The 14,204-nt window shown below is 36.0% G+C and overlaps 1 protein-coding gene across 1 annotated transcript in view; it reads right to left on the bottom strand.

Moving 5' to 3' along the window:
* Window positions 1-14,204, bottom strand: part of Tmprss11f (transmembrane serine protease 11F) — a 74,700-nt gene that overhangs the window by 20,196 nt on the left and 40,300 nt on the right. Inside the window, exon 3 of the mRNA XM_008853820.1 lies at window positions 8,527-8,645. Within this exon, the coding sequence (XP_008852042.1) occupies window positions 8,527-8,645 (119 nt within the window). The remainder of the gene's footprint in view (window positions 1-8,526; window positions 8,646-14,204) is intronic.

Genomic DNA, 14,204 nt, shown 5'->3' with positions numbered 1-14,204 from the left:
GGTCTTCTGCAAGAACAGTCAGTGTTCTTAACAGCTGAGCCATCTCTCCAGACCCAACAAAATATTTTTAAAAAAATCAAAGTATGTTTGTAACAGTGCATAAGTTCTAACTAATAGGCCTGTAGCTGCCTGGTTATTATTGTTTGGGGCAAGTTTTGAGTTTTCACCTTTCCTCTGTCTGGGAACTGCATCCAGGCTAAATTTTTCAAGAAAGTTGAGCTGCTATTGGATACCAGCTGGGGGGTTGTCTTTGAGTTCCATTCATAAAAATTTCTGTTATGTGGGGGCTATATATCAGTGGAGGACATACATACTGACATAACAAATTCTTCCAGGAATGCTTCCTGCTGACTGGGATTGTGTGGAGAAGCAGGGGGTGTGGAGACAATGCTTCCTCTGATCTCTGAAAGTACTAATCATCAAATCCCACAGTTGGCAGTTACAGACCACATTTATGGCAGTTCTCTCCTGTTTTATTACTAAGTTTTCAAATTGTATTCTTTTCCACACATAGGCTTCCATTAATAAGTGAGATTATAAATTCCTTGAAAGAAGGGACTTACTGATCATTTATAACATATAACTTACTGAACATTTATAACATTGCACAAGGTAGATGTGTAATAGCATATTCATCAAGATTGACTATCTCGAGTTATGATTAATCTTAACCAGCAGTGTAAAGGAAAAAGTACTGGCTTTTGTTCTCCCTTGTGACTCTTATTATCCTGTCTTCTTCCCTTTCTGACACTCATCATGTATTCCACGCAATCAGGAATCTCTTGTGTTTGAGGCACTGTGACAGATACTGGATAAAGAGTATTGAACAAAAAACATGCAAGATTTGAGGATTTAGATATAAAATAAAAGAGATCTAGATAGTAATGAACAAAATACATTATCAATTGTTATTAGTAAAGAAATATCAGATAATATGTAGGGAACTGTAGGAGAGAAGGGTTCTCCAGGTAGGTAATATTTAAGTGATATTTGAACTAGGAGGAGTCAGCAAGATGATAGGTTAATCTTCTAAGTAGAAGGATTGGGATGTACAAAAATCTAAAAGAAAAGCCAATATGACAGAATGCAGTGAGCAAGGAGACCACAGAGGTGGTAAGAGCCAGAGCATGGAGACATTTGGAGACTGGTGAAAAGTGTGGATTTTATTACAAGTACAATTAGAAGCCATTATGAAATCATAAAGAAGAATAGCAAGCTTCATTTTCAAAAGACCATTCTGAGTTCTTTATAGCGATTAGAGGGATCCTGAGTAGAAGCAGTGATGGCTGAGTTTCCTATGCAAGAGGTTCTTCCAGCTAGTCTAGCAAGGAGATAATGCCTTAGCGGTAGGTATACAGCTTATGAGCAGAATAGACATGAGGATAATGGAAATGTAGGTGTTCCAGCACCTGGGTGGACAGTGTTGTTACTGAAAAGTAGGGGTGAGAGGAGAGGGGTCAATTTTCAAGGGTATTTAAATATGGTTACTTTGAGATGCCTGCAAGAGATGAAAGTAGAAATGGAAGGTAGACTACTGAATATATGAGTGTGCATTCTAGTCAAATGATTCAAATAGAGCTAAACTTGTCCCCTTCTCCATCCTTCACAAGATTGGCACAGTTTCCTCACCTTGGCCAGTCTTTAATGTAGGGACAAACAGATGTTCTAAATCTGACCAAACAAATGCAATTGTTTCTTCAAACATTCATTTAAGGACAATTATTGAAAATTGTTCTGCAACTTCTGTTAGTTACTAAGGAAAATGCAAATATTACATAAGTATTAGCTGTATCTGCCATGTACAGAAAAATAAAGGGCAGAAGCCTAAGGACCATATTTGATCCCCTTTAAGTCAACCATAACTGAAGCCAGAGGAGTCTTTTGTTTTCCCCACTAGTCTTTTTATTCATTTGTGTTTTCAATTTGACTCATTCATTTAACTTCTGTTATTTACCATGAATGTGTGCTACTATGTTAGTGAAGGAGAAAACTACAGATCAACAGAAGAAAGAGAAGCAAAGTCAGGCCATCCCTTGGATGACCTGGAGACCTTGACTGGTGGAGACTTTTTATGTATAGTTGCTTATAAGCAAATAAAAATGTCTCTTTCTTTAGAAATTTCTTAAGAAGATAGATTCACCTCCATGATGGTGAATTGTGATGAAAAATTTCATCATATAAATGTACTTGTTTATATAACGATAAAATTATAAATTTATTTCTGACTTAAATTGTATGTAGTGGGTAGGTGCACTCAGCCCCAGTCTCTGTAGTCTCTGACTGATAAAAGGTCACAGTTGCACTTCCCCAGAACCTCGTCCTCGCCTGACCTGAGAACCTCACCTTGCCAGGCAATGCTCCACCTTTGCTGGGCATCACTTTTTGATGTATGACAAATCACCTAGCCTCCTTATGTTTGCAACAGAACCCTGTCTGTGATGTAACCTAATCCCTGAATCTCCCAGAGAAATCAAGTTGAGGCTGGGTTTTTGAAACCACACCTTTGTTTAGCTTCGTCCTTTGTTCTTTCCGGCTGTCTCCACTTCCTTGATAAATTTTCCTGAAAATTCTTAGTTAAAAATATCATTTAATGAAGAACCTTCAATCAAAGATTCTGCTTTTGGGGAATCTATACAGTAATAAATTCTTTGGTACTAAAGAATGCTGTGCTATGCATCTATTTCACTGTTTCTGTTCACTGGAAGTTCTCTTATCAATCTTTCCTAATTTTGAGATGAGGTTTTGCTCAGAGTAAGAAAGAGATTTCATGTACATCAATGGAAAAATGGTTTTAAAGATGTAATATTTTGTGTCTCAAGGCAGTTTGGTATTTCAAGTGCTATTTTTCTTAAAATAGCAAGAAAATGATGGAGAGGAACTTTAACATAGTCCCTTTTTTGCTAAAACCTTATTGTTGCTTTATAATATGGTTTTAAAAACCCAAAATTGTTTCAGTGGAAGCTCTTATGGTACACTGATTTAGATAAATATAGAGCCACCAACCTCAATTTAACATAATTAAATCAGCAACACTGAACACAAAAACAATTATTATTTTGTTTTAAATCCTATTCTAGTCATATTTGGTCTCTGCTCAAAACAGGAGAGCATTAAGTTGCAACACATTAAGTTGCCAAACAGAAAAGTTTGATGGCAAACCTTGCCATGTGAGTGGCTCTGGGATTTCAAGAAGGTGCTGGGGCAGAGAGAGATGTTAAACAATGACTGTGATTGACATTTTTACTGAATGACTATGACATAAGGTGATGATTTAAATGCTCACAAATCATTTAGTATGTACTCACTGCTTTATCTACCATATCCCTTGGCATTAACTGAGTATAATACACTTTTTGTAATATTCAGTATTTGACAAGATCCTAGAACACAGAATTCTCCAAATCACTCGTTAAACACTTATATGGACAAATTAATTGATAATTCTATCAAGTGTACATTTGGATGGATGAATGAGTATTGACTATGCTTCTTCACTTTTATCTCAAATGCTTATGAAATGTTAAGAATATTTTAAAACATAAAAAATGTAGCAGTTTCACAAAGGAAAAGCAAAGGAGAAAAAGAAAATCATTATAACTGAAAGACTATGAGATATTTTCTACATTTCTGAAAGGCTCAATAGTTTTTGGTGTTAAAACACAAAAAAGCCCAACTATCCTCATGATAAAGATACTGTAATCAACTAGAAATCTTCACTGCATAAACACCTTAATTGTATTTGTTGTCCTTTGAGAAAGTTGAAATATAATGAGAAACTAGGAAAAGAAAAGCAAATGGAATATTCAAGGACACAGAGATGAGATTATGGAAGGACTGATTCGTAACAAATAGGATTTTTTATTCTTTGGCAATTTCATATCACCCCCCCCCCAACTTCTGCACAGATCCACAACCCCCTCCCAACTTAATATCCTTCTCTTTAATTTATATAACCTGCTGAGACTAATTAATGCTTCCTGGATTATAGGGATAAATTTTATAAAATCCACACAGTCTGGGCTAATGACTTAGTTAATACAGCAAAACTATGTGCTCTTGTGTCTTGTGACATGGGCTCCTGATCTTGTTTTCTGGGAGCCTCAATTTGGTACTCCACCCAAAAAGATAATGAATAAACCGTGTGTGCTTGAGAATTAACATATCAAAGAGCTGAAAGATGTTAAGCCCCCCATCCCCCACCCCCACCCCCGTCTTCATTGTACACAGTGAAGATTGGGAAGGGCAACTGACCTTGAGTGAATGAGATATTCTAGAACTAGGGATGAAAGGGCAGGATGATCTGTTATGATCGAGGTAGAGCCAGACTAGTACTTTCCCAATGAAGCTGGAGAAACCATTTAGAATAAAATCATGGGTGGAGCCTGACGAGGATACAGTTCCAGGGAGGCAGTTCCAGCAATACAATCCTGTCAGCACAATTCTGGGAGAAAAAGACTTCCCAGAGATATCTGAGGGAATGTGTCCTCAGAGTTCAGGTCCACACTTGAAAACTAAATTTAAGAGCCAGGCTTCTTTGTTTACATAATTGCAATATTGGCATAATAATGCTGCACAAGATGCACACAGGTGTAGGCCCATCTATTAGAGAATGAAATTTTGAATAGGTAAATTTAGACTACATAAAAATGAAGGGATTTGGTCTCAAAATGACAGAATTCTCTCTTTTAGAGGTCTTTAAAAATTGTGTTATGTGTAAAATAGGCTTAAGCTGAAAACAGTGACAAAAAAAGAGAAAAAATTTAATAGCTGAGTGACTCAAACTCATGTCTTGAACCCAAACAATTAAAAAAATAACTGCTGTATAGCAGAGAACCATCGATCTGACCAAAAACTCTCACTTGCAATGTCATAGACTCTTTGGGACAAGTAACTGTTTTGTGCCAGAAGGAAGCCTGTCTTGTGAACTGTAGGGTGCCCAGCAGCACCTCTGGCTTCTAGATGCCCAATGCTATAAATACCCCTCCCCCTCTTCCAAGAGTGACAATAAAAAAGTCTCCAGATCTTGCCAAGTGTCTGATCCTTATTCAGAAATATTTGTCAGCACTATTTTTCATGTGAATGAAAAGGAATGAAGGAATCCATCTGCTCTAGAAACTTGAGAGAAGAGTTGAAAATGCCAAGTATTAAAAAAAAAGTAAGGCTCACAAAAGATTACCAAAGTCAGTTACTTTTCTGTGCAGTACAGCATTAAAAATTAGTAAGAAAACGGACCTTAGCTCTCTGGCCTACTCATGTCACACAGACTCTTATTTGTGCCACATCTAGTGAGTTCTGCCATCTTCTTAGTTCCCCCAGACCTCTGAGTTCCCCATCCCCAGCCTTCTGCTGCCTGCTGTGGTTATGCATCTCTATGTACCTGTCATATCTGTGAGTTCTGACACTCCTAGGAGTTCTCACATGCCTGTGAGTTCACCAATCTCAGCCTTCCCTGTGTACCGTCTTGGTGCCCAGGCTACACAGGTCCTGCAGCTTCCTGTAGCTCTTACACCTCAGAGTTCCCTCAGACCTATGAGAACCCTGTCCCCACTACTTCCGCCACACCACCCACTCAGGCCTAGCTAAGGCGACACAGCCTTCTCAATGACCCACCTTGGTCAATTCAAGAGAAGCCATTACATCACCCCAGACAGACATAATCAAGAGTTATATTAGCATGTTTTATTTGTTACCACTAAATTGGAATTGTTCCCGTCCTTCCAACTAAAAATCAACACAGACCTGTCTGTCAACCTGCTCTCCTAGCAACTACCCAGTCCATCCTGCTGCTCCAAGACCACATGGAGCCTGGCCTGGAATGTCAGATTCAAAAGTTGCACCTATCCCTAACTGAACTGAGACTACATCTTACATCCCATCCACACACATCAACACAAAGTAGTACCAAGACTGAACACTAAGCATCGCTCAGTTGAGACACAACCTGAGAAACAGCAAACAAAGATGCAAACGTTCAACAAAGACAGGATCACCTACTCATTCCAAAAACACGGCCACTGCCACAACTCCAGGTGTCTAGATCTCATCCTCAAAGCACAAACAACATGAATAAAGACAATATGTCTCCTGCAGAAATCAGCACCCCTATCACTATGGGGTGAGAATGGCAACCTAGCTGGTGCGCAAAACAATGATTTCAAAATAGCAATTACAAATGTGCTTAAAGAACTAAAAGAATTAATGTGAATAAGACTGAACTGAAAACAAACAATTGAATGAAATATCTAAAAAAATTTCAAGACATGAAATTAGAATTCAATAAAGAGAAGGAATCTGTGAAGAAAAGTCAAACTAGAATGAGACTTGGAATGAAAAATTTTGGAAATCAAACAAAAATCTCAGAGGAAAGAATCAAAAAGAATTGGTGAAATGGAACAGAGACTATCAGATTTCAAAGACAAAGCTGACAAAATAGATGACAAAAAATGTCAAATTTAAAACAACCCAGGAATGGAACGTGCAGGATCCCTGGGACACTATAACAAGACCAGACCTCTGAGTCATGGGTATAGAGGAAGAAGAAACACAGGTCAAAGGCTTAGAAAATACTTTAAACAACATCATCGAAGAAAATTCCCCAAATCTAAGGAAAGAGGTACTTACCAAGATAGAGGAGGCACAAAAAGCACTAAGTCTCCACAAATTTAGGAAAGTTGAAATAACATCCTATGTTCTGCCTGGCCACAAAGGCATAAAACTAGATATCAACAAAAATAGAAATGGGAAAAAATATACAAATTCATAGAAACTAAAGAACACATTACTCAGTAAAAGTTGGATCAAGGGACAAATCAAGAAGAAAATTTAAAAACCTGGAATTGGATGAAAATGAAATATCTGTGGAATACAATGAAGACTGCCATAAGAGGAAAGTATACAGCACTGAGTGTGTATATCAGAAAATTAGAGACATATTCTATTAACTTAATGATGCAACTGAAGACTTTGGACATCCAAGAACAAACAATATCTAAAAAGAGTAGATGGGAGGAGAAAAATAAAACCAAGACAGAAATTAATGAATTGCAAATGAAGAAAATCATATAAAGAACATATGTAGACAAAATAAAGACAAAAGTCAACAATGCTAAAAATACTAACTAGGATTAAATTTAATAAAAAAAATTTAGTAAGATCTTTAAACAAAACAATTTAAAGTCTTGTTGAAATACATCAAAGAAGTCCTAAATGTGTCAATCTTTTATATACAGGCCTCTATATTTGAAGCAAGTTAAATCACTTTCCCAATATGAAGGTTTGTGTGTGCATGCATACGTGTGTGTGTGTATACATATGTGTGCCTGTGCATATATGTATGTGTTTGACATAGAAAAGCATAAACCAAGAATAACCAAGGTAAACCTGAAGAAAGATTATCATCTAGCTATACTGGATTGAATAGTGGACTCTTGAAAAATACATATCTAAATCTAGGAATCTGTAAGACCTTACGGTAAGAATCTTTGCAGATGTACTTAAGTTATAGATCCTTTAAAGCGAGATCATCCTAGATTGTCTAGGAGGACATTGAATGCAGTAACAAAGGACTCTATCAGAGTGAAAAACTATGGAGTCATAAAGAAGAAGGTCATGTGAAGCATGTGAAGATGGAGGCAGAGATCAGAGGATCCATTTTATGCTGCAACTAATCTAGAAATGCCTGGCGTGGTCAGAAACTAAATTAGGTAAGGACGAACTCTCTGCTATAGCCTTCACTGGGATTGCTCACTTTTCCCTCAAAAATACTAAATAATAAAAAAAATTTTCTATTGATTTAATATACCTTGTTTTGTAGTAATTTCCTATGGCAGCCCTAACAAATTAATATAACAGACACCAACACTCACTACTGAATCACACGGTGCTGTGGATGATACTGATCCATGAAAAAACAGCTAAACATCAGAAGAAATGAATTTGATTTGTGTTGGAGATAGCCTAGCAGACCAGCTACAAAGGCTAGATATGTAATCAACAGTGCTCAGAAGATTGGTTTTTATATCAGGAGAAAATAAAATCAATTCCCTAAATCAAACATACATGAAATCATGTTCTATATAATCATGTCTTAAATGCAAAAGGCAACAACAGAAATTTTAAAACAATTATATCAGAACTAGAGCATTTCTCATGCAAGCATAAAAGTCACTGATGAGAAAAGAATGATTTTTTAATATTTAAATTAAGATCTGTTCCTCCAGATATAATATAAAAATAATAAAATGGCAAGTCACAAGTGGAAAAAGGTGTTTTCAACAAATATAAATAGCATAAAGTTCATACAAATTTCTCCAATAAATTTTTAAAAGATAAAAATGAAAAAGGAAGAGACAAAAATAATTTACAATGATTATGCAAAGTGAAACATATGCAGTAGCTAACCATGGGAGGACCTCATTAATAATTAAGGAAATGTGATTTAAATCCTCAGTGAGATAATGTAGATTTGAATGGCCAATTTTGTTAATTTTGAGCACGTTATAAATAAAAACTTCCTTCTGAACTCACCATTCTCTCAACCTGATGACTTCTTTCTATAAACTCTCGTGATGATCTCATTCCATAATTTTCTGTGTATTTGATGTTTGTAACTTTAAAAGAGGCAAGGTAATAGAATGATTTGTCATCTGAAAGGCAGAATGAATGAAAGATCCTCGTTAGATGGCCTCAGTTTCCATTCCCACTCCTGCTACATTTATTTCCTTAGGACAAAAATTATTGTCAACATCTAAAATATTTTATAGTTTTACCATTGAAGTCAGTCAAAATAGAAAATTCAGTTTTCACAGGATAATTGCAGAATACTCCTTTTGCAGATGTTTATGTCTATCAAAAGTTCCCTACATTTAGACATGTAATATACATAGGTTTATCACACATTGGGTTTTATGTTGCTACTGTCCAACTTTGAAAAAACCCACCCTCTCTACATTGTATGCATGGAAGAAGCCAGAGCAGTTAGGGTAAAAAAGACTCCAAAGAAAAGTAGCCAGTTTCTTGGCTAGAAGTCAAAATGTCTTTGGGCCACTTAACAACATACATTCGCAGTTAGGGTTAAAGGACCCCAAAGAAAAGTAGCCCATTTCTTGGCTAAAACTCACAATGGCTTTGGGCCTCTTAGCAGCATACTCCATTCCAAAGGCCAAAAATGTTGAAAATATTTTGCAGCTTTTATCTAATCCTTAAAAGATTTTAGGGTTACCTCTTCAGAGGAGGGAATGTTAGAGTAGCCAAAAGCCCTATAAAAACATTATCATTGAAATCTCTCTAAATAAGAAAGAGTACATGACGTTATCAGAAAAACAGTGATGGGGAGATATGGGAGGAGCTGGAGGGGAGGGAGTGGGCATGGATTTGATCCAAATACCTTATATGCATGTATGACATTCTCAACAAATTATTTATTTAAAAAAAGTTGATGTGTGTTATCAGTAGACTAGTAGCTCTCAAACTTCTGACCTGAAGATTACATTAGACTATTAAGAATTACTGGAACAGGCTGCAGAGACGGCTCAGTGGCTAGAAGCACTGACTGCCCATATCTAATCCTAAAAAGATTTAAGGGTTACTTCTTCAGAGGGGGGTAATGTCAGAGTAGCCAAAAGGCCCAAAAAATTAATTATTCAAAGAAGAAGAAAGAGTACATGAAGTTATCAGAAAAAAAAGTGATGGGGAGATATGGGAGTCATTGGGGGGGGGAGTGGGCATGGATTTGATCAAAACACCTTATATGCATGCATAAAATTCTCAGTAATTTATTTTTTTTTTAAAGGAAGGTAAAGATCAGAGAATGAGGCAGGCACCAGATGCTATGGTTTGGATGAATGTTCCTCCAACTGATATATCTTAAAGACAGATGGTGGGTGGTGCTATTGGAGGTACTGGAACTCTTCTAAGGTGGTATCTAGTGGGAAGTCTATGTTCCTTAGGACCCTGCTATTAAAGGAGATTATAGAAAAAAAATTCTCAAAGAATTAGTAAAATTATACTATTTTTCTCAATACCCATCCTCTTCACAAATTCTACTACCCCTACCCTAGTGATACAGTTCATGCCTCTAACTGAAGAATCTACAATCTTCTGACTAATATCTCTGTCTCTTGTCTTGTTTTCCTCAAATCCATTCTCCACACATTACTCATAGTGATCTTCTACACTGCATAAATTTGGCACTAGCACTTAAGTGCCCCCTCCCCGAAATCTTTCCATTTTCCTTATCATCATGAATCGAAGTCCCAGCTCTTTTACATTGATCTACCGAGTATTCCTGCCCAGACCCTGCCTCCCTTTTCAATCTCCTCTTTTCCATATTCTTTTAATTTATGTTGAAATCACATAGCAAATTTTTTTTTCATTTACTATCTTGATTTTTCCTCTTTAAAATCTTGTTTTTACTGTTTCATTTCCTGAAATCTCTTTTCTTAGCAAGTTCTTCACTCCCTTTATCCTATACTTGACATCACCTCTTGTCAAGATGGCATTTGGAACATCCAGACTGAGCTAGGAACCTCAACTGGGCAGTTGTAATACTTTTTTGAAGCGCTCTTGCTCTGGTATAGTAAGGGTTCATGGATTTTATTCCAATTGCATGTCAGCCTCTGGAGGGAAGCATCAAGCCAGTTTTCATTCAAACAGAAAGCAATATTTTAGATATTATTAGCAGAAAGAAGACCAAACTTTATGCAAAGTAATGAATTAAGAAATAGTATTTCTACAAGGAGTTGTGTCACTGCAAACTCACTGTGTGAGCCTCTTATCCCAGACCTTAGCCCATTAATGGGCAGGGGGCCAAGGGAGACTCTTCCCAAGAAACTCCAGTTCTTTTTGTCTCCCTACACAATTTCCTATGGGTTTTTCATATTTAAATGACTTAATTGATTTCTGTATTTTTTCTTTGCCAGAATGATTTCTGATGGGCAGGGGGTGGCGACATAAAAGCCCTTTTCTCCTCTGTAAGAGAAAGTCACCTTGTGGCCTAGTGGAGCATTCATTCCGCTCATGTTCAGAGGGTAGGAAATCAGTGTGGGATAAAGGATCCTTGGAGATTAAAAAAAAAAAAGAAATAATAGTTCAATATGCTACACTTATTAAGTGCACAGTAGCCTGTGCTAAATATCTCACTTTTAATTTAATTATACTTTCATTTCAAAACATTTTCAAGAAATATGTTTATAAGAAAACATATTATATAATCTTATTATAACATTATTTTGGTTTATTTTTCCTGTTTAATGCATTTTTTTCTGTTTTGCTGAAATAGATTGCCACCACAATTTCATATCTTCTTTGTTCCATTTATAAAATTAATCTTAAGCATTTTCTTATTTCTTAAAAGATACAGCTCATTCTAAATGAAAAGTCGAGATCAGTGATTGAGATTTCACCCCAATAATCTATGCTCTATTTTGCTATTTTCTAGTTTTGCTTTTAAGATCATAGTTTAATTCTTATTCATGGATGACTAGATTAATCAACATTTATCAAATTCTAACAGACACTGAACTCTGTTCAGTCACATGTTCTGTCTTAATGGATCCAAGCTATCGTTCTATGCACACCTTGGCAAGATTCCAAAACTGGAGTTTGCTTGTAAGAGTTTCTGTTATTTACTTCAGTGCCAGTAATAGTATGCACTGTTGCATGTGCCTTCTCTGTCTATATTCCAGTACTGTTTTAAAAGTTTCTCAGTTGGATAAAACCATCCCTTGGAATGTTAGAGAGGCGAAAGTGATTTTAATATATACTTAAGCGTTTTCAAAAGTTCTAATATATATTATATTATTAGAGAAGTCACTATATCATGCTAAAATCTTTTTGAGAAATTTCCCCAATGAGAAAAGTGGACATCAGAAGGTGTTTTAAGAAGCTGAATTCTGAAGTCCTTATGGGAATCCAATTTAACAATGGTATAAGTTTTGTGATAAATGATTATATTCCATGGATGTGCTAAATACAAAGGAATTATATAATTTAATCTTGTAGCAAACATCTGAAGTGAAGACAGTGATACTCCTTTTTATAATCGCACCAAACCTGGTTAATAGAAGATAGTGCTCAAAATCATCCAAACTGGTGGACCTGAGATTAAAACCAGGACATGTGTAACTGTACATTTCATCAGAAAACAAAAATTCTACATTCCTAGAAACGGATATGGCCCTGTATAGTGGGAAAATAAGTGGGCTGTTCCAATGCAGACTGTGCTCTATTTTTTGAGAAACTAGACTTTAAAAGTTTCAAAGATTAGGTTTATAAATTTTGTGAAAATTAGTTTTATACACTATATTCTTTAAAATTTCATGCAATGCTAGAAATCTTACCTCATAATGAGAGGTAGAATAATTAATCATGAATTACCCTAAATTTTTGACTATATCAGGAACTTGTTTGAAAAAAATATCTTGTATGTAATTCAAATAAGTAAAAATAGTAACAATTAAAGAAGCAAACTACTTCCCCGTGAAAAAAAGAATAGAGAACTTGCAAACTTGTTTGAATTTTTCTAGTTAATGCTATCGTTCATGTGATGGGGACAGTGACTGTGATTTTTATACATCAATCCTAAAAGATATTCAAATAGTTAATAATACAATTTTAAAAATATTCCTTGAATTTTTTCACTAGCAGAAGAGGTTTTTCTAATATACAACTGACAATGGGTTGGTTATTTAAGAACTATTCAAAATTAATAAAAAAAAGACAAATTGAATCAATTAAAAGTGAGATGAAAAATTTAAGAAGGCACTTCACAATGACAGTGAATCCAAATGACTAGTTGATACATGGAGAGGTCTTCAATAACATTATTGATTGGACAAACGCAAATTAAAATTGTGATGATAATACTACCTATACCAGATTAGCAATCATAACAGTATAATGGGGAAAATATTGTGGATGACATGTAGCAGTGGGAATTGCCATACAGTGCTAGGGAAAAAAAAACTTGTTCAGAAAGATAAAACTTATTCTCATACAGTTCTGGAGGTGAGACATCTGATGTCAGGTTTGCAGGTTTGAAATCTCTGAAGAAAAGAAAAGACAGGAAAAGAAAAGGAAAGGAAAAGAAAGGATGGGAAGAAGGGAAGGGAAGGGAAGGGAAGAAGGGAATGGAAGGGAAGGGAAGAGAGGGGAGGGGAGGGGAGGGAAGGGAAAACACCTGCCAGTGGTAGTTAGGCCTTCTAGGAGAATCTGTCTTGCCTTTTCCCAGTGTACCCTTATCTTTTAGCTCCTGGTTCCACACCACATGTCACATTCTGCTCCTACTTCATTGCCTTCATCCTCCTTTGACCTTCTTTCCTCTGCCTCACAAGGATCCTTGAAGTCATATTTAGGACTCACACAGAAGATCCATAACAACCACCGACTCTCAGCATCATTAATGATGATCGGCTTATCTCTTTTGCTATATAACAGTCACAGATTCTGAAGATTAGGACATGGACATCTTTGAGTGTGGGACAGTGTTCAGCCTATCACAACCTTTATGGTAATTTGTTTAAAATGATTTTTAGTTATTATTTCTATTATTTCTTCACTGCTTCTTTTTTAACATCTGCAATATTGAGTGAACGGAATCTTTTTTTTTTTTTTTTTTTGAGAAAGAATCTGTAAGCCAGGCTGACCAGGAATTCACTATGTAGCCCAGCCTAGACTGACTCATAATCATTCTGCTTCAGGCTCTCAAATTCTGAGATTATAGACATAAAGATGGGATTTTAAACATAAGGCTACTTTATTAACTTCTATTTTATTATTTTTATTTTATGTGCATGAGTGCATTGTCTACCTGTATGTAAGTGCACCTGTGTGTACAATGCCTGCAGAGGTCAGAAGAAGACATCAGATCTCCTGTAATTGGAGTTAGGGACAGTTGTTAGCCACCATGTCAGTACTGGGAACTGAACCTGGGTCTGCTGCAAAAGCAACCAGTGCTCTTAACTCCTGAGCCATCTTTCCAGCCCCCTTTATTAACTTCTAAGCAAAAAAAATACTAACAAGAAAGGTAAAATTAAAGAAGGTAGTGATTTATGTTTTTATCTGAGAAATAGATATTATTAATCCTTCAGCTAAAGTGCATAGGAAAGCAAGCTGAGCATTTCGGACAATATTTAATTTCTTCTTTGGAGGTTTTTCAAATGTGGAGTTATTGTTACAGTTTATGGGATTCTCTAAAGTTTAAGGCA

Source organism: Nannospalax galili, unplaced genomic scaffold (assembly GCF_000622305.1).
Source record: "Nannospalax galili isolate Female #2095 unplaced genomic scaffold, S.galili_v1.0 scaffold547, whole genome shotgun sequence".
NCBI classification, from domain to species: Eukaryota; Metazoa; Chordata; class Mammalia; order Rodentia; family Spalacidae; genus Nannospalax; species Nannospalax galili.
The sequence above is the reverse complement of the archived record's forward strand: the minus strand, read 5'-3'. Positions and strand labels throughout refer to the sequence as shown.